Source organism: Folsomia candida, unplaced genomic scaffold (assembly GCF_002217175.1).
Source record: "Folsomia candida strain VU population unplaced genomic scaffold, ASM221717v1 Fcan01_Sc043, whole genome shotgun sequence".
NCBI lineage: Eukaryota > Metazoa > Arthropoda > Collembola > Entomobryomorpha > Isotomidae > Folsomia > Folsomia candida.
Window position 1 is genome coordinate 722,066 of NW_019091235.1, and position 17,445 is coordinate 739,510.

General features: G+C 37.6%; 3 protein-coding genes across 6 annotated transcripts; 1 reads left to right on the top strand and 2 right to left on the bottom strand.

Moving 5' to 3' along the window:
- Positions 1-1,518: 1,518 nt before the first annotated feature.
- On the bottom strand, positions 1,519-3,213 carry LOC110861637 (E3 ubiquitin-protein ligase SINAT3). Its single transcript, XM_022110771.2, has 6 exons — positions 3,098-3,213; positions 2,808-3,020; positions 2,634-2,731; positions 2,409-2,563; positions 1,994-2,175; positions 1,519-1,932 (listed from the first exon to the last, which is right to left on the bottom strand). Exons 2-6 carry the CDS (start codon positions 3,015-3,017, stop codon positions 1,738-1,740), a joined length of 840 nt encoding a protein of 279 aa, XP_021966463.1. The 5' UTR covers positions 3,018-3,020; positions 3,098-3,213; the 3' UTR covers positions 1,519-1,737.
- Positions 3,214-3,264: 51 nt separating this feature from the next.
- Positions 3,265-6,209, top strand: LOC110861620. 2 transcript variants are annotated; one of them, XM_035844825.1, is made up of 7 exons: positions 3,265-3,395; positions 3,528-3,621; positions 3,754-3,821; positions 3,915-4,703; positions 4,911-5,361; positions 5,704-5,834; positions 5,907-6,209. In XM_035844825.1, the coding sequence occupies exons 2-7, from the start codon at positions 3,603-3,605 to the stop codon at positions 6,003-6,005; spliced, it is 1,557 nt and encodes a 518-aa protein (XP_035700718.1). In that variant the 5' UTR covers positions 3,265-3,395; positions 3,528-3,602; the 3' UTR covers positions 6,006-6,209. The 2 variants fall into 2 exon arrangements, with proteins under 2 accessions (XP_035700718.1, XP_021966445.1); XM_022110753.2 differs by having other exon boundaries at positions 3,286-3,422.
- A 908-nt stretch (positions 6,210-7,117) lies between these two features.
- LOC110861609 (phospholipase A1 4) lies at positions 7,118-11,351 on the bottom strand. 3 transcript variants are annotated; one of them, XR_004833212.1, is made up of 5 exons: positions 10,957-11,351; positions 9,877-10,450; positions 9,456-9,546; positions 8,585-9,258; positions 7,118-7,757 (listed from the first exon to the last, which is right to left on the bottom strand). XR_004833212.1 is itself a non-coding variant. In XM_022110739.2 (5 exons), the coding sequence occupies exons 3-5, from the start codon at positions 10,432-10,434 to the stop codon at positions 8,777-8,779; spliced, it is 1,131 nt and encodes a 376-aa protein (XP_021966431.1). In that variant the 5' UTR covers positions 10,435-10,450; positions 10,957-11,031; positions 11,168-11,351; the 3' UTR covers positions 7,118-8,776. The 3 variants fall into 3 exon arrangements, 1 of the variants encoding a protein (XP_021966431.1); XR_004833211.1 differs by having other exon boundaries at positions 8,239-9,258; XM_022110739.2 differs by having other exon boundaries at positions 7,118-9,258; positions 10,957-11,031; positions 11,168-11,351.
- Between the last annotated feature and the right edge of the window lie 6,094 nt (positions 11,352-17,445).

Genomic DNA, 17,445 nt, shown 5'->3' on the forward strand with positions numbered 1-17,445 from the left:
GCAATGTAAGGGTAATTAGTATTTAATTAATCCATTTGCTTCAATTGAGTCGTAAACAAGGCAGTCGCTGGTCGTGAACTTCACGACGTGAAGCAATTAATTTCTAAAATTTGAAAGCTTATTGTATACAATCTTAATTCGAGAGATTTTTTTGAACGATGCAAGTTGCCCCATAGGGGAGACAAAGAAGAAAGCGGAGCAACAACTGCATGAATGAATGCATGCATGAACATGTACATGCTGCTACCCCACATACATACATCACTCATCAATAGTGGTTATCATGATAAGTGATCGTGATAAACACTATTAATTAATTATTTTAGTGTGAGAAACTCCACCCACAGCGAGTGGCATATTAATTCGAATGTATTTTTGACGCTGAATCCGAATCCTTCAATAGCTTGGCGTTAATTGTAGAAGTTAACGGGGTTTATGGAACTTAACGGGAGCGTGAAGCGTGGGAATTTAAATAGTTAGCTATGCAGTTACTCCCACGCGACGGGAACTTAAGTAATTAGCTATTCAACTACCCCCACAAATGGAAATTAAATTGTACTGTGACCAGGTTAATTAAAATGCAGTATGACTTGGGCAAACCCTCACTCTGATGTATGTATATAGTATGACAAAGTCTCCACTGGGAATTATTTAAAGTATAGTATGACGGATTTTTCGCTTTGGGCACACCCCCCACTGGAACTCTAGAACCCGGCCTTGGCCGGGCTATACGCTAGTACTTTTATAATCATGCAAGCCTAAAAATTAAACTAACCTAAAAATTATATTGTGCGGACAAAAACAAATTCGCGTTACAGTAACATGTATCAGCTCACCCACCCTCCCCCTGTCACGCTGCGTAACGGAATTTCTAGTACCCACCCACCCCTCTTTGCGTTATGAAGTTTATGAACGTCCCCTAAGGATTTATTTTTGCCTGTTCCTTGTGTTCGCCGATTTGTAGAAGTTTCCCCACAAATCCGTCATTCATTGCCGCTACATATTGCGAACTAAATAGAGAAGGGTGCGTAGTTATACTGGGATTTGTTCACCATTTTGGAAGCTAAATTTCAGATCTCATCTTAAAGGGACGTTCATAAATTATGTAGCGCGAGAGGTGGTAGGGGGAGGGAGGTCTAAGCCTCCAATTATAGCATGTGCCTACGTGACACATGTTAACGGGGGGAAGTCTAGAAAATCGCGATTTTTGCGATTTTATATAACAGGCTGTGAGCGACCCTCCATTCAATCTTGATCCCCCTCTCGCGTGGCATAATTTATGGACGGTCCATTGCACTCGAATCATATAATTTATGTTTCGAGTGCTGGTTTTATGTTACATAAAACCACAACAAGGGAGAGTAATTAGCAAATATGTAATGATGTGGACATAAAAAGATTTTTGATGAGCAGAGAGTTTTATCAAAATGCCTATAGATATGAATGATGAATAAATAAAAAATTTCAAGTTAAAACATACACAATTTCCGTTTCAATAAAAACATACCTAGTAAAATGTAATTTGAGAAAGCAGTTTATTTCGACGTCCATAAAATTAAATCAAGTATTTGTAAAGAGTAAAAGTACACAAACTTTAGCTAAAATGAAATGCACATGCGGTACACTCGAAATGGTTACAACAAAAGCGTATTTCAGCATCACAGACTTTACATAATCATTTTTCACTTTTGAAACCTAATTAATACATATCCGTCTTCCAAAATTTTCTAGACAACACTAGACATGCCACGGAACAAATTGGTTACAAATTCGAAATGACACATCAAAGCAAAACTTGAATTTTTCCACTGGTTCCAACGGGGTGCAAAATTTCAGCAAGATTGACGGCGGGATGACCACATAACATGAAAACCCTCTCCTACTCACGGACTGAGAGTGGAACGCCACGACCGGCATCTTCCAGAACTCGATCTGTGAAAAAGTATTTAACAATTAAAGTTTGTCTTTCCTTCCGTACAATTTTTTAAATCACCTTGTCCTTCCCGTCGTCCATCTTTTTGATCAATTTCAATTCGAACATGTACTTCGCCGCGACTTCCATGCTGCCCAACACCGTCATCCAAAAGTAGACTGTATCATCGCCACGAATTTCATTATGCAGCACAAATATTTCCTCATCCTCCTCCAAGATTTCTACCGGCCAGGAGCCCTCAGCTGAGGAAAATTAGAACAGAATCATTAACGCGATTCAACACATTATTCACGCTTGGTAAAATTGTAAAATCTGTAAATTCTGTAACTTTTACAGATATTTATAGAGGAAATTAGCTCAAAAATTTTTGGGGGTCGGATTATTTGGTAAACGTTTGTACCATTATTTTACAAAATTTCCGCATTATAATTTGCATCCGTTATTGTCTAAATTCGTGCAAAACTTAAATACGTACCTAATAACTTGCCATCTTCCAAAATTGACAGGCAACGTCGCGTTGATGATCGCAAGTAGTATTTGTGGCGTTGATTTAAATGCTTTGCGTAATCCGACATGGCCACTCTTGAATTGCGGCAAGGTAAATTGTCCGTCGAGTTGCAAATAATGTTCCTGCATTAATTTAGTGAATTATTTACACAAAATTAAATAAACTGACAAAAAATGGTAAATAATTAATTACCGATGGTAACAACTTTTAATGTGTATTTCCAAATCTGTAGCGGAAATTATTTCAACACAGCCGGCTTTCTTGTGTGGACACGCATATTTCAACGAGAGCTATGGAATAATTAAATGTTTACATTAATTAGGAAATATTTAGGTCGGAATCTTGTATTTATTTAAGTAAACCAACCGGTCGGGCAAGTCCGTTCTTCGTAAAGTTGGATCCTGGCAAATCCACGTCACAAACGTAACACTGCTTGACCTTCTTGATGCAGATGTCGCAAATGTAGTGACCATTCGAACAACGGTGGAGGGGGGAAGGGTCCAGACAGTTGTTGCAGTAGACGAGGTCCGGGAGGTCCCCCATATTTCCGCGAACGGGTGGTAGTGCCATTGCCATTTCCTGTTGTGGGGGAAGAAACAATTTGCAATTAAAATAGTGCAGAAGCTTAATTAGTAAACAAAATATTAATTGCAAACCGTGAAATTCGAATTTGTAGAGTATTATCAATTATGAAGGGATAAAAATTGTAAATTCTGTGAAAATAGTAAAAGCAAGCAAGCACAACAGCTGCAAAATTTGTATTTGCTCGTTCCTAAGAAAGAAACTGGGGTATCGCAATACGCCCCGGTTCGAGCAGCTCGATCAAATCCGCATTTTTTGTCGTTTGTTCGATTCGTTCGTTGAGCAGATGTTTTCGAGCTATTTTTCGAATTAGTTTTCGAGTTAAGTTATTAACTCTGCAGCATAAAAATTGATTACAAAATCGTTGACAAGGTATTATCGAAGCTTTTGCGTGACAAAGTGGGTATTTTTTTAATTGCGAATCGAATTATGGTTTATTTAAAGTGACCAACAAACTAATAATTGTGCATACATTTAATACTTTTTATGCTTTATATTTTACAGGATAAAAATCGCCCCAAACGGTTCACAGTTTAACAAAGAATTTGGAATTGGGATCTTTACACGAGGAGGACAAGAATGAGTTTTCCAAGTTTAGGTAAATGTTAATCACACATGAAATTATGCAACTTTTTCGTGTATTGAAATGATAAAGCGCGCTGAAAAACAGAAATTGTTGTCTGTTTTACGTGTTGATTTCACAATTCTTATTATTTATCTGAAATTTTAGTCGTGGAAGGTGTCGGCGACTCAGGAGACATTAACAGCGGCATGTCAATGGCGTTAAGAAATCCTTTAGTAAGTCAGTCATTCCACACTTATCATTGCATTTAATTTAATTAATTACTGACCATCTAATTCTGAATATCCCTCCCTCCCTCCCTCCCGCAGATTCTCGACGGCATTTTCGCCAATCTTGATCTCGCTGATTTAAAAAACTCCCGTCTCGTGTGCCGAGTCTGGAGCGACGTGGGCGCCACTGCGCTGAGCAAACGGACCTTCCTCCGCGCCCTTAAGATGGTCAGCTACGAAGGCTCCAAGTTTTCCGTGATACCTCCCGTGCACGAAAAGTTACTCCGCCGTCTCTCCTTCAACTACAACTCCGAAGCATTCGACCCATCCGTTCCCCCCAGAAAGACGAGCGAGGTCTCCACAAGAATTTTTACCTGTGTCCCCCATCTTTCCCAGCTCACCCGAGAGATCGACCTCCTCGTCAACGAGAGAAAATATGCCAACGCTTTTCTCGACGGGGTCCGAAGGCTTAAGTCATCCTCAAATATTCGCCACATTTCCATCGGGATCGAGTGGACGGGGTCCAGTGCGGGGAAAGGCGAGTATAAAGTGCGCAGAAAAATTCCCCCTCAAAACAACCTAACGTCAATCTGGTTCGTCGTTTATGGAGACGTACCGAAATTCGGATTCCATGCATTTCAGCCACTACTCCAAGCCTTGATGGATGCTGCGCCCAATTTGACTTTTCTGGACGTGACCCCCACGTTCTATCCGAATTTGGAGGGGTGTACGAATCTAAAGATATTAAAATTTTGCGTAGTTAAGTCAACTCCTCCCACGTTTTTTGATGTGGCGGCAGGAATGAAGATGTTGGGGCAGGTGAAGGATTCCTTGAGGAATTTATGTATGAGGTATTATGGAGAGGTCGAGCTTGTTAAACTTCCTGAGGTAAAGATAATCGAATACAATTAATTAATGTATGTTCCGTGTGTTAGGGGACGTTCATAAATTATGCAACGTAAGAGGGGTCTAAGGCTCCATGTTAAAGAGGGGGGGTCTAGAATATCTGGATTTTTGCATTATATAATTTATGGACAGCCCATGATTGATTACTTCTGTAATTAATTACTATAACACTAATTTTTGTACAAACAGCTGGCCCAGGATCTTGAAGTACCTGTGATGTCGAAACTTGTCTCTCTCTTAATCTGCCAATCACCAGTGTACCTCTTTGAAGACTTCTATAATCAAGACCGTCTCCCAAGTCTAAAACACCTCACGCTCCAAATCGACGTAGAGGCGTGGAAGTTGTCGACTTATTTGAGCCTGTGGAAGCGGCATGATGGAGTTACATCGCTAGTCTTAACGCTGGATAGGATTTGGTGGATGAGGGACACATTTTCGGAACGGATTGCTCACCTATTTCCATCCATGAAGAAATTAGAGTTAACCATTATCCTGCCAAGAGCCGAGATCACACAGGAGATCAACAGACTGCTGGAACCTTTCAAAATATGGGATCTCAAAGAAGTTGATGTACTCGCCAAGTCGGTTGTTGCTTCATCGTCGATAGTTGCTGTCCTTCGGAACATGTCGATGTGGAAAGGTATTTATACACTTTTAAATAATTCGGAGACAAATCGTCACCCGTGGAGGTACTTCTATTTTTTGGTGAGACGTTTTGTCACCAATGGAAAATTAGTCGAAAACTCGTGTTCCAAACGGACATGGTTATTTTTCAAATTTTGAATGTATTTTTGGTGACAAAACATCTCCTTAAGCATTACTGAAAAATAGTGCACTATTTAAGTACCTCTGAGGGTGACAGTTTGTTTCCAGGGTTTAAATTTTTTTTAGAGAGTGCATGCTTTTATACATACTTGTTACTTCGTATACTTATCATATAAAATTTAAGTTTCCTAATTTTATACATTATAATTTTTTGCAGGTGTTAGACGTGTCCATTTCAAAGAAACCTACGTCACCCAGGCGGACTTTACCCCCTGCATTCAAGACCTTGTTCTATACAGTGGAGGATTTGAAAGCGTGAAAATAACTGGTTACAATTTTGAGCCCAGGGTGCGTCGATAAACCAGAATTATTAAGCATGCAGTAAAAAATGTGCATAAACATTTATCATTTTTTATGCAGGTTCCGGAAATTCTGGACACAGTACAACCAATCTTTGACGGCGCTGGAGTTCCTATTCAGCTAATTGGAGGTGTGATTCGTGACGATGATGATGACTAGTTTACAGCAATTAAATACTAATTAAATTTGGGATTTATTTGACAAATGACATGTAGTGTTCTATGATAATAATATGTAATCGTTTCGCATTTATGGTGTATTCGGAATTATTAGACGATCAGTCAAAGTATTTTTAGTTTGTTAGTGACGTAATTTGTAGGGAAATTTGACAATAAATTGTTCAGTGCATGACTTTCATTGTTATTTATACTTTGAATTATTATTATTATCACAAATACATTGTAATATTATCATCAGTATAAATGAATCATATAGTTTTGATATGTTTTTAAACTAGAAATTCGGATTAGGTTCGGATGGGTATTTCCATTTTGCATTTAGTACTGGTTGTTGATTTTTCGCTATGTAGTTCCTGATTGAAATTTACGACAAGATTAAACTATTCCGTGTTTATTATTTTTGAAGAATTAATTCAGGTTGGTAAAACAAAACATGAAAAACGACGGAAAAAATGCTAGATTTGCAAATTAAATATCGTAGTGTGATTTAATTTTTAATGCAGGATAGGCAATACGTGTCGCAGATTTATGGTTGAATGCTTAAAATGTACAATGAAAACTGCCCAACACGAAACACAAATTCAATTGGGTCAATAATTTTTAATTATGGCGAAACGAGGTCTCGGGCAAAAAGTCGCAAGGACGCTCAAAATCCGCTTCTTCCACAGAAAGGCTCCGGAAACTAGAGGAACCAATAATGAGAGATCCGCGATTGAAACTGTCCTATATAGCAGATGAGATGGGTGTTCCAAAACCAGCAATTTGTTCCATGTTAACTGAAGACTTAGGTATGAAAATGGTTTCCGTCCGTTGGGTACCAAAATTGCTTTCGGCATCTCACAAACTTAAAGAAAAACATCAGGGGAAAACGGTTTTCGGATGATAATGAAATCAAGTCGTAAATTTTGGCATATTTTCGAGGTAAATTTTAATGAGTTATTGCTAGTGTTAATGTTAACCTACAGAACTGAAAAAAATCACAGCATCCTAAAAGTATTTGAAGTTTGTTATTTCATCAAAAGTTTGGTCAGAAACAGTGCGGAACATACCTTTTGAAAATTAATAATAAAACACCCACGTAGGTATTTATACTGTGGTAACGCAATATATAATTTTACTGGAAAGCTGGTATCTCATTTTTTGCCTCAGCTTACTTAAGCACAATAAACATATATGTAAATTCAGGGCCTCCGCGTGCAGGTGGTAGGTGGTGACGCGCACCAGGGCCGGGCCCCGAAGGGGCCGGGCCCACGTTTTAGAAAATTATGGATTTCATAAGATTCTTGGGATTTTCTTGAATTCACATGTTTTCGCCTGTTGCTGAATTCTTAAATTAATTTTGACTGATATTCAGGACTTTTCAAATCGTTCTAAATTTTCGTATCTTGCCCGATTTCAAAAATTTATAAACTTATTTGTTCAATATTATTCTCTTCCTTAAAACTCTGATTTACAATTTCGTGCTATTTATGAATTTTAAAAATGCCAAAACCCAAAAATTTTGTAGTTCAAAGTTTTTGAAAAGTAGAATTTTTAAAAATTATTTGTATGCTTAATTTAATTCCGAACAAACGTATAGTTTAATTTCTTAAATCAGTTTAAAATTCGAAAAGAGTTTTAGCAAACTCTTATGTTTACTGAAAAGTTTCTTAATTTAAGTTCAATTTAATTACAAATTCCGCCAACGGTAGCTCAGTTAACAAAACGCAAAAATGTGGGTCTGCTTATTTATCTACAGAAGAATTTAAAATTACTCAGTCGGGCCAATTCATATCACACTTCCTCATTGTTTATATGGAGCGTACTCACGTGAACCTTCGCATATCTCGCATATCTCGCAAATTGAGCATAGCAACATAACTTGCGAAGTTTTGCCAGAAACGCGAGATTTCGCAAAAATTTTGCTGGAAAACCATGGGATTTTTTCGAAAATTTACCCAGCAATTGGGCTTATTTCGCAAAATTATTTCGCATACTCATCCTCACCGTCGCCAGTAAGAGAAATTAAAGAAATCCATGGATACAATACAAAAATATGTGTTTTTCAGTAGATTTGCAAGATTGACGAGATTTGCGAAGTCATATTTTGCGAATCCCCTCACGACAGAAATATTTTGATCTTCGCAAGTTTGCTAAATGAGTTGCGATGGGAAATAAGAAGTTGTCGTGAGTACGCCCATGGTTTGATTAGCTAAAATTTTCAATCAAAGTACGTTTTAAGTTATGACTTTCAACTAAGAAATACTTTCGCAATATTAAAGTAATAAATTGATGCTTTGCTGATAGCCGTGGGGGTTAGCTGCTATTTTTGATGGCAGTGAGCTTATCTAGGGCGAAATTAAATAAAGATTGAACTGTCCATACCCACGCGGGTACGGGTAGTTCTAGCTAAGCACAAAATAGGCGGGTATGCTGGTAACAGTAATCTGGGGACCCAATTAAGCGCTGATTAAAAATTACAAAAAATAGACAAAGGGCCGGGCCTGTCTAAATTTCCCCAGGGCCGGGATTTTTACGCTTACGCACTGTGTAAATTAGGAGCACGTTTGTTTAACATACCAAGTGTGACGCATCTTGTACAAATAATACAGTTATATAGTTAGTAAGACGACAATGCTTAAACGAGGTACAATTTAAAGTATAATTAAGTACAATTATACGGAACGGAATATTGAATTCATAATTATATAACTGAGTATATTCAATGGCATGGATTATTTGGCTTTTATCAGTATTTACATACATTTTAAATCACAATTTCGCAACGAATGGCGCCTGGTGATAAGTTTTGACATAGTAAAGCCCACTATTCCCCGGCTTGAGGTGGTACCCCATTTCCACCTGCGTTTCAGACTGGACGGTTTTATCACACGGACGAACAATGACACCGGGACGCCCCTCGATTTGACTCACTTCCGGCGCCCTTTCTAAAACCTGGTCCGTAACGAAGAAGCCTGGATTCGTGATGGACCACGTGAAGAGGTCGTACGCGAGGGAATGGTTTCCGCGGGCCGTTCTTCTACAGCTGTGTCCGTAATTGGGGTAAAAGTCGATCGACCCGAGGGGGAGGAGGGTGCCGTAGTAGTTTTTCGCCCCGGAAACCAATGGCCATAAAAGTTCGATGGATGAGTTACCGTCGGTGTGGATGATGTCGACGGTTTCGGCGTCGTCGCGACAAATTTGGCGATATCCGGGCAGACTAGTTTGAAATCCAGGACCGGCGGGGTCAAGTCCTGAAAGGGAGAAAACTGGTTATAATCGTAATTTGTTTTAAATTCAGTCGGATGTTTGCAACTTTGCAAGTTGTGTAAAATTATTTCGTACAAACTTTTACGAAAGAAAGAACCATTTGAGTTTACTGGATTACAAATTTCGGAGCGAATTCTACAATTTATGTATTTAATTGTGCATTTGAAAATATGTTGCTGACCTGTTATCCGATCGAATACCCGGGTAGGAAGTGAAACCGGTTGGGAACGAAATATTGACAAGATGTAGGAACCCCATCCACGAGATGAAGTCTGGAAATAAATAAGTACATACATCAGCATGTTCAAGTTGTACTTGCAAAAAGCAAATTGCGTCGAGAAGAAATTACAAAATATGTAAACCTATCTGCACAAGCTACGCAAAGTTGTTAAATTTGCAAAGATTTGCTTTGTGAAGCTTTCGCAATTTTACATTACACTCCCATTTAGGTAGCATAAAACAGGTTGAAAACTACCCTGTCACATTTTAAATTTCCGAGCATGGTCAGAATTTGTAATTTTACCAATTTTTATTTTACATAACAAAATCAACCAGTTTGCAAAATAATTAACTTTGCAAAATTTGTCGCAAAATACACTTACCTTTAGTCTCATGCCCGCCTCATGGCCCGCTCTCCCCATTAAATGTGCCCCCAAACTGTGCCCAATTCCCCAAAGGTAGGGCTCTTTGACGCCAAGACGGACCATATTTTCATACACGATCTTCGCCACGTTGCCCAACCAGCGCCCAATTTCTAAGCAATTTGCGGCCGCTTGGCGATACCCGCCGTGCATGGCGTGGATTCGACCCGCTCTGGCGGCCACGGCCCAGTCCAGCACGGCGACAAGTTGGGCGTTGTCGACTTGGAGAAGCGCGACTTTTAGGGCCTCCACCCACCTCGCGGAGCCCGCCGATTCAAGTCCGTGAGTCAGAAAAATTACGCGACCACATTTCAGTTCGGCGAAATTCTCGAAATCTTCTCGTATCTTGGCGACGTCATTGTTGTATTTGGAGCTTCGGAGGTGTGTGGCGAAAGTACCGTCCGAGTTGGTAGACCCCGCAAAAAAGTGGAGTTGTGGCGTGAGTTGATCGAAATCGATAGGGGATGGCATTCCATCGTAGAGGAGGCGATCTCCGGTCCGGTGAAGGTTTTTGGCCATTTGTTAAATAGTTCACCTGGTCAAATTGAAAGAAATTAGGTAATTCATTCATGCAGTCCTTGGTAAAATTGTAAATAGTGTAAAATCCGTAAATTCTTCACTTTTACCAATATTTCGAAGAAACCTAGCGTATAAATGTTAGTAAACTTGCATATGTAAATTCATATGCACTCCGATCATAGGCGTCTTTTTATTTTGTAAATGCTTATAAAATTATTTTATCTATGCATAAAACTCGAGATTTTACAAGTTACCAGTGCATTATTTGGTTGTAAAGTTAAAAAGCATTATATTTACAAATACACATGTAAGGAGGACGCCGCCACACATATGTATGTATATGTATTTACATACATATGCACTTATGAAAATATGCATAAATAAATATGTTGCACGTACATTAATACGATTAAGTGACTAATTCCTCAAATTATGTACAATTTGTACCAAATTTACCTGTCCAGGCAAACTTACTATTAATACTTAATAGCGGATCGAAGTAGTGAAGTAGTAAAATCTTACCTCAACTCTGTATGTATTCCGGTACAACTTTGACGTTTGTTAAAGGCAAATTTTATAATTGTGTATGTATTGACACTATGCAAAATGTAATTAAATGTTTAATTAATTATTTGATCACGTTACAAATTTCGGCTGAGTTAAAGATTGTATTGTATTTTCACTGTAAATTCTAGAAAAAAAAATATTTTTAGGATTTAAAAATTTTACGTACTCTTTACTATGAAAAAATGAATGTCCAAAAAATTAAACATTCCCATTCACATTGTTTAAAACTCAATTTGTGTATTTATGTAAGAAGTACTTTTGTGACAACGTTTATGTAATTATTTCCACCGACGTGGAAATCGTACAAATATACTTCTGCATTGGCAAACTCATCCTCAGCTGGATGACTAACACAGTAAAGTAAAACCATGTGTTGTGTGTGAATACCATGCTCGGTTTACGTAATAAAATTTGGGCATGACGCATGCATCAAGGCCGAATCATAGAGGAATTCGTGGAACACAAAATGCATGATGCATCTGTATTATGCATCTTTGTTAGACAGATGAAAATGTGGGCTAATTCTGTTGTACATACATGCATACCTATGTTTGTTATAAACATAGACAATGCATATAAATTGGTGTTATGTTACGATGGAATGCTTTGTTAGGAGAACCGTAAGAACGAATAGGTATTTATTCATACATATTTATGTCCATTTCCCTAACATTTAAATACGCTGGACTAACTTTACCCCATCCGCAATAATGTAAGGAACCCAACGAGTTTTACAGTTTGCTTGGGTAGAGAAATTTTTAAAACTTTTTTTAGGCACATTTAGAATGCATTAAATTCGAATGGGGACTGAAAAACGTGCATACACGGTCCATAAACCGAAGTATATTTACATACATTGCACATATGTCATAAATATGTATCTACTCACTATAGTCTTGGAATTTAAGACAAAACCAAAGCCAAATATAGTACTGCTTATTTATGTAGTATACATTCAAGTATGTACAGTCAAACTTATTTATTTCAGAGCTTCAAATATGTAATTCAGTATTTACATCTTTACGATGTACATTTTAGAACATAAATATGTTTCATTATAAGAGGCTACGGACTAAAAAGACTCCTATCATAAAGGCTACTTTTTCCTAAACTCGAGGCAAATTAAGACAGGACAAATTAAAACAATTTAACTGGATGATATAAGATAATCTCAGGGCCCATTAATAGCCACGCTTTTTTCACCCAATAAAGCCATGTAAAATAAATTTGATTAAAATTTATTCAAGGTGGTTGAGTAAAATTTGGGATGACACAACTGGTTGTGTAAAACTTACCAAATGAAGATTAAAATGTATCCAATGTTGTCGAATTTTCGCTCAAAATTGTACAAATTTTACCTTCGTCGGGTGAATTTTGCACAACCCGTTATGTCATCGCAAATTTTATTGAATTTTGTTTAGTATGTAAATTATTATGTGATATGTAAATGTGGGTTTACCCTGAAAAGTACCCAGTGAAGTATTTAATATTAATAATACTGAATGTTGCCCAGATAAATTATTTTATGCACCCAAAATAAACCCAAAAATGCCCAATAACATCGTGATAACGACTTTGGTATTAAAAACATGAATTAGCCATTTACTTCTTCCACATTATTCAAAAATAAGTTTTACATAGTAAGCATAAAAAGTATTACCTTCCCCTTCCCTCTGAATTTTAAATGTACTCGTGTTCCTAGCTCTTCCCTCCTCTCAGCTCTCAAATTTCTAGTCCTGATCCTCCCCTCTCCTTACCAAATCCTCCAATTTTTAGTCCTCCTCCTCCCATCTCCTAACCCCGATTCCTCAAATTTTTACTCCTCCCCTCCTCTCCCCTAAGTTTGGAGCAAAAACACTAACTACTCCAACTCTTTACTTCCCCTCACTCAAAAATGAGGACGAAGGGCAAAAATCCCACCACTGTTACAAACACACATTAAAATATAACATACATTTCAATTGTATTTAAGAACAATTAATATTTACAACAATAAGGAATGCTAGAAATCATATCAGACATATGTATACCAGGGTAGAGTATGGTATTTTTTCAAATTTATCAATTTATAGAATTTGAAAAAGTTTCACTTGCATCATGACAACTCTGATCTGCAATATTTTCCGTTTAAAATTCTTAAGACGAGTAATACAGCGGACTAAAAAAATTATTAACCTTTCTAAAATCCGTTTTCTCCTCCCAATCCCAATCTCTAAAATAAATATGACACAACAAACACACACAGAGGTGCTCAATATATAAAAAATGGTAAGAATATTAGAATTGAGTTCCTGTTGGACAACTGTGTCCTCCAAGTGAATACCGATACCTTTATCCGTATGTAAATTAATGTACAGGTCCTCCCAAAATTGATAAAACCCTCCCTCAATAATTTTCGCAATTCTTCCCTTAAATCGGTCACCTATCGGGCCCAATTTTGTAACCAATATGTACGCCCTGCTGGGGAAAATGGTGTCACTAGTTTCCAAATATGGTTTCCTACTCAAGTGTGACTTCTTCCCTCCCAGAATATTGAGTAAAAATTGTCTCGACTTGATATAAATGGACGGTGCTACAAAGGCAGTTTTGTTACAGCGGGCGACAATTCCCGAAATTCGAGAGGCGTTGATTACCTTGAATATTTGTGTAATCCTACCAAATTCCTGTTTCAAGAATTCTACTTGAATTTGCTGAATAAGATTTTGATTGTTCTCGATATAAGAGGTCCAATTGTACGCTGGACAAATTTGTATTAAGTCGGAATCAAGTGGACTTGCCAAAGATCGCGTGCTACTAGGTTACTTACCGCAACCATTAGCTCTGCAGAGAGTGATTTAGTCCATTTTATATAATGAAAAAAGATTTCTAAATCAAACTCGCTCCCAACGGCCCGCCAATTTGTCCTGGTTTGTGGAATTGAACTTGTTGTGAGTAGCTTACGAGTAGACCCGCTGTATATGTGAAACCCGCCATTTACTAATTGATCAAACATTTTTGGTGGGCTGGATACAAAAGGCGCGGTAGTATCTTCGGTGACGATACTTTTGTAAATATCAACTACTACGAAACTCGCTAACGTCCAGAGAGCAATTAGTTTCAAGGATGTGGGACTCCTAAACATTACAATCAACGTGGAGCTGGATTTCTCCACCACGATCAGCCCCATCTCCAGAGCCGCATTAAGGATCGCGTATCCTAACTCGTACCAAGTTAGGGGTGCAAATTTTTTGTAATTTTGAACAAGCATAATGATTGGTAAGAAAATACAAAAAGTCATTAAGGAATACCAAACGGACGCTGAAGGGTTTAAGATAACCCCAATAGTTGATCCGAACTTGCGTTAGGGACGAGCACGTGACCAACGAGAAAGACCTATTTCCCACGAGAATTGGAAAGTTGTCGGACAAATCATCTGAATATTCGGGAAGCGGGAATCTCCTGTCCTGCATATTTGCCTGTATGCCTAGTCTGTGTTTTTCTATGGATGCATTACCATTATGAGCTAAGTAACTCAGCACGAGATCTAGTGCCTCGTCAAGTAAGGATATTTTAAAATAATCAATGATTGACAAAAATATTTCCCTTTTGCTTAGATGTTTCCAAGGAAACCAGATCACCAGATCGGCATGTTGAACGAATCTCATGCACCTTGTGATCAGGGCATCCAACTCTAAGCTTTCTGCTAACCTGAGTCCCTTGCAAAAAGCGGTGAAATTACGTTCAACAAGATAACTGTTGTCTGTGTTTTTGACCATTGCAAAAAACAGACATAATGGCTGCCTAAAGAGCATACTAACGAAAATTGAGGATTGTTTGTAAGATCTACCCGTATCACCAAATATTACGACCAAGCTGAAATCAAAGTAGGAAAAGTATTTATGACGAGGTTTCATGTCCCAGTTAGTGTGGAATTTATCCTCTGACTTTATAATATAGCTTTGGACGATTTCGTAATTCTGAGAAAACCCGGGCGGGATGATTATGATGTATATCAGACAGGGATTGTGATAATGAGATCGGAATATTGGGTGGATGGGTTGAATGAGTAGGTTGGCTTGGATAGGGTTCGGCCTAGATTAATTATTTGAGCTGAAACTATGCCAAAGTTAAGGAATTATTTGTGTCTCAACTTACGCATCTTCCATTGCTGTATATTTGCTTAACTGGTACGGTGTGTTAATATTCCGAGGTACGTGAAAATTTCCGAAGTGAGCAATGCTTAAGTAGCAGGAGGAAAGTGAATGCACATTTTCCTCGAAATTTGAAATTTCGAAAAAACTTTGAGCCAAGGGGATATTGGTGATGCAAAGCTGTATAGTTATAGTGATTTTGCATAGAATGGCTGTCATGTTTACCGATATGTTAATAGCCACGTAAAAGCGTCACAGGCTGCGGATTAATAAATTCCAGAACATTTCCACCTCTTTAAATGAGGTAGTTCTTGAGATAAATTTTCATGGTGACGATGCGTTAAGAACTGATTTTATTAACAAGTAATTATTATTAAATATTAAAATTTTAATCCGAGTAAAGGTATCCCAACTAGGTTTTATATAAATGAAGTCACGATAGTTGAAGTTTTTAATAAATATGCGAATCCAAGCATACTATTTGGTCGCAAGGGTAGTGAAACCTAGAGACAAATTCATGTACGTGCTTACGTAGGTAACTTCTGAACAGTAGGTAGTGTCACGAAATATTAAGTGCGATTAAAATACCCTATTAATGAATTGAGGAGAGTCTATGCTGACTAAGGATACCACGTATGTGTCAACAAGTCCAAGGTGAGTACCTGCCTACAACGCGTGCACCAAAATGCGAACCATATGTACACTAGGTTTAAAGCAGTCCTCATGAGGGAAGAAAACATGCTCAAGATGTACTGATCAAAAATGGTGTTAAGATTGTCTTAAAATTTTATTGTCGAACTGAAATTTTATTACACCTCATTTTGTCAATGACACCTTAACTATTTGATATATATGATAAACTGTTGGGTTTCAAAATTTAAAAAAAATCCAAGTGTTTCAGCTCCTTTCGTTTAGGACACGTTAACCACTTCCACGAACAGTGCCGCAGAAGCATGGGGACATACATATTTATGGACAGTGGAAATTTTGCCGGAGGGAAATGCAAAACATTTGGGTATCATTGGTGCCAGAGTGACAGGAGAGGAGACTCACCTGGAGGTCACGAGATCCAGGAGTTCCTCGCAAATTCCTCTGGCAAGATCGACCACCGGTCAAAATGATCGTTCCGTCAGCTCAAAAATGAGCTTCACTGTAGCAGAGCTCGGCGGGTATCAAGGATATTGGATATTGAAAGGCGAGAACTTGGCCTAGATGTTTGAGGTTGAAGGGCGAGAATTCAACATGTAGAACCTCCACAGATATTGGAGGTTTGGAGGTTGTAGGGCGAGAATTTGTCACCGATATGGATACTTGGAGCTTGGAAGTAGAGATTTTGGAGGCCAGATTTTGTCCTGGATATGGATGTATATATCCGGCTATTTAGAGGTTTTCACTCGATATCCGCCGAGCTCTGCACTGTAGCGAAGAAACCCCTATTAAACTGCGTGGGGCGTAAAACAATAGGACAATTAGATCATGATATATACTCGTAACTTTCCAACTTTCTAAGCTGTCCTCGGATAAAATAGCCAGATAGGATAGCGTTGGCACGTGTACAAATTACGGACTAACTTAAGTTAGTCCGTAATAATTTTTAATTTCCTATTTCGTTTTTGTGTATCAACAGAGCTGGGAAAATCTAGATTAAAATAATCAAGATTAAGATTAAGAATAATTAATCTTAATCCATAATCTTAATCAAGAAATTTGTTCGTATTAATCAATAATTTTAATCTTAATCTCACGTCAATTTAATTTAATTTTTAATTTTTAATCTTTCAATATTCGACTTTAATTTTAATCAGGATTAATATTATGATTAAAATTATGCCATCTGTTACTTGAGTCCTTGTAAATCTTTAAATTTCAACGCACGATCATCTCTCAGCACTGGAACCATTTTTAAAAATCAAAACAATTCTAAATTGACAGGTTCTCTTTTGAAAGGAACGTTATTTAAAATTGTGTTCTTTAAACAGATTAAAAAGTTTGTTGCCATTAAAAAAATTAAGTTAATTTTAAAAAATTATTTTTTGAAATATAAAAACGCGTTGCATTTGAGGTGAGACTGATTTTTACTCGTATTACAAGTTATTGTATTCCCCTTAATTTACTAGATAAAACTTTAATAATTTAGAATAACAATTATATGAAGTGCTGATACTTCATGCTTTTCTCAAATTTTAGAACTTATGATATAACTAGCGTAGAAGCCCGTCTCCCACCGGGCGAGAGTGAATTTAGTTTTTACAATTCTACCGACTAAAATATTATATATATATATAAAATATTATATGTAATATCGGTAGGGATA

Excerpts from the sequence above, each read along its gene's own strand:
- LOC110861637 (XM_022110771.2), bottom strand. The coding sequence starts at position 3,017 with ATGGCAATGGCACTACCACCCGTTCGCGGAAATATGGGGGACCTCCCG. Across the intron at positions 2,564-2,633 it reads ATTAAAAGTTGTTACCATCG|GAACATTATTTGCAACTCGA; the intron begins GTAATTAATTAT and ends AAATTAATGCAG. Across the intron at positions 2,176-2,408 it reads GGAAGATGGCAAGTTATTAG|CTGAGGGCTCCTGGCCGGTA; the intron begins GTACGTATTTAA and ends AATTTTCCTCAG.
- LOC110861620 (XM_035844825.1), top strand. Across the intron at positions 5,362-5,703 it reads GAACATGTCGATGTGGAAAG|GTGTTAGACGTGTCCATTTC; the intron begins GTATTTATACAC and ends AATTTTTTGCAG. Across the intron at positions 5,835-5,906 it reads GTTACAATTTTGAGCCCAGG|GTTCCGGAAATTCTGGACAC; the intron begins GTGCGTCGATAA and ends TTTTTTATGCAG.
- LOC110861609 (XM_022110739.2), bottom strand. The coding sequence starts at position 10,434 with ATGGCCAAAAACCTTCACCGGACCGGAGATCGCCTCCTCTACGATGGA. Across the intron at positions 9,547-9,876 it reads AGGCGGGCATGAGACTAAAG|ACTTCATCTCGTGGATGGGG; the intron begins GTAAGTGTATTT and ends ATTTATTTCCAG. Across the intron at positions 9,259-9,455 it reads GGTATTCGATCGGATAACAG|GACTTGACCCCGCCGGTCCT; the intron begins GTCAGCAACATA and ends TCTCCCTTTCAG.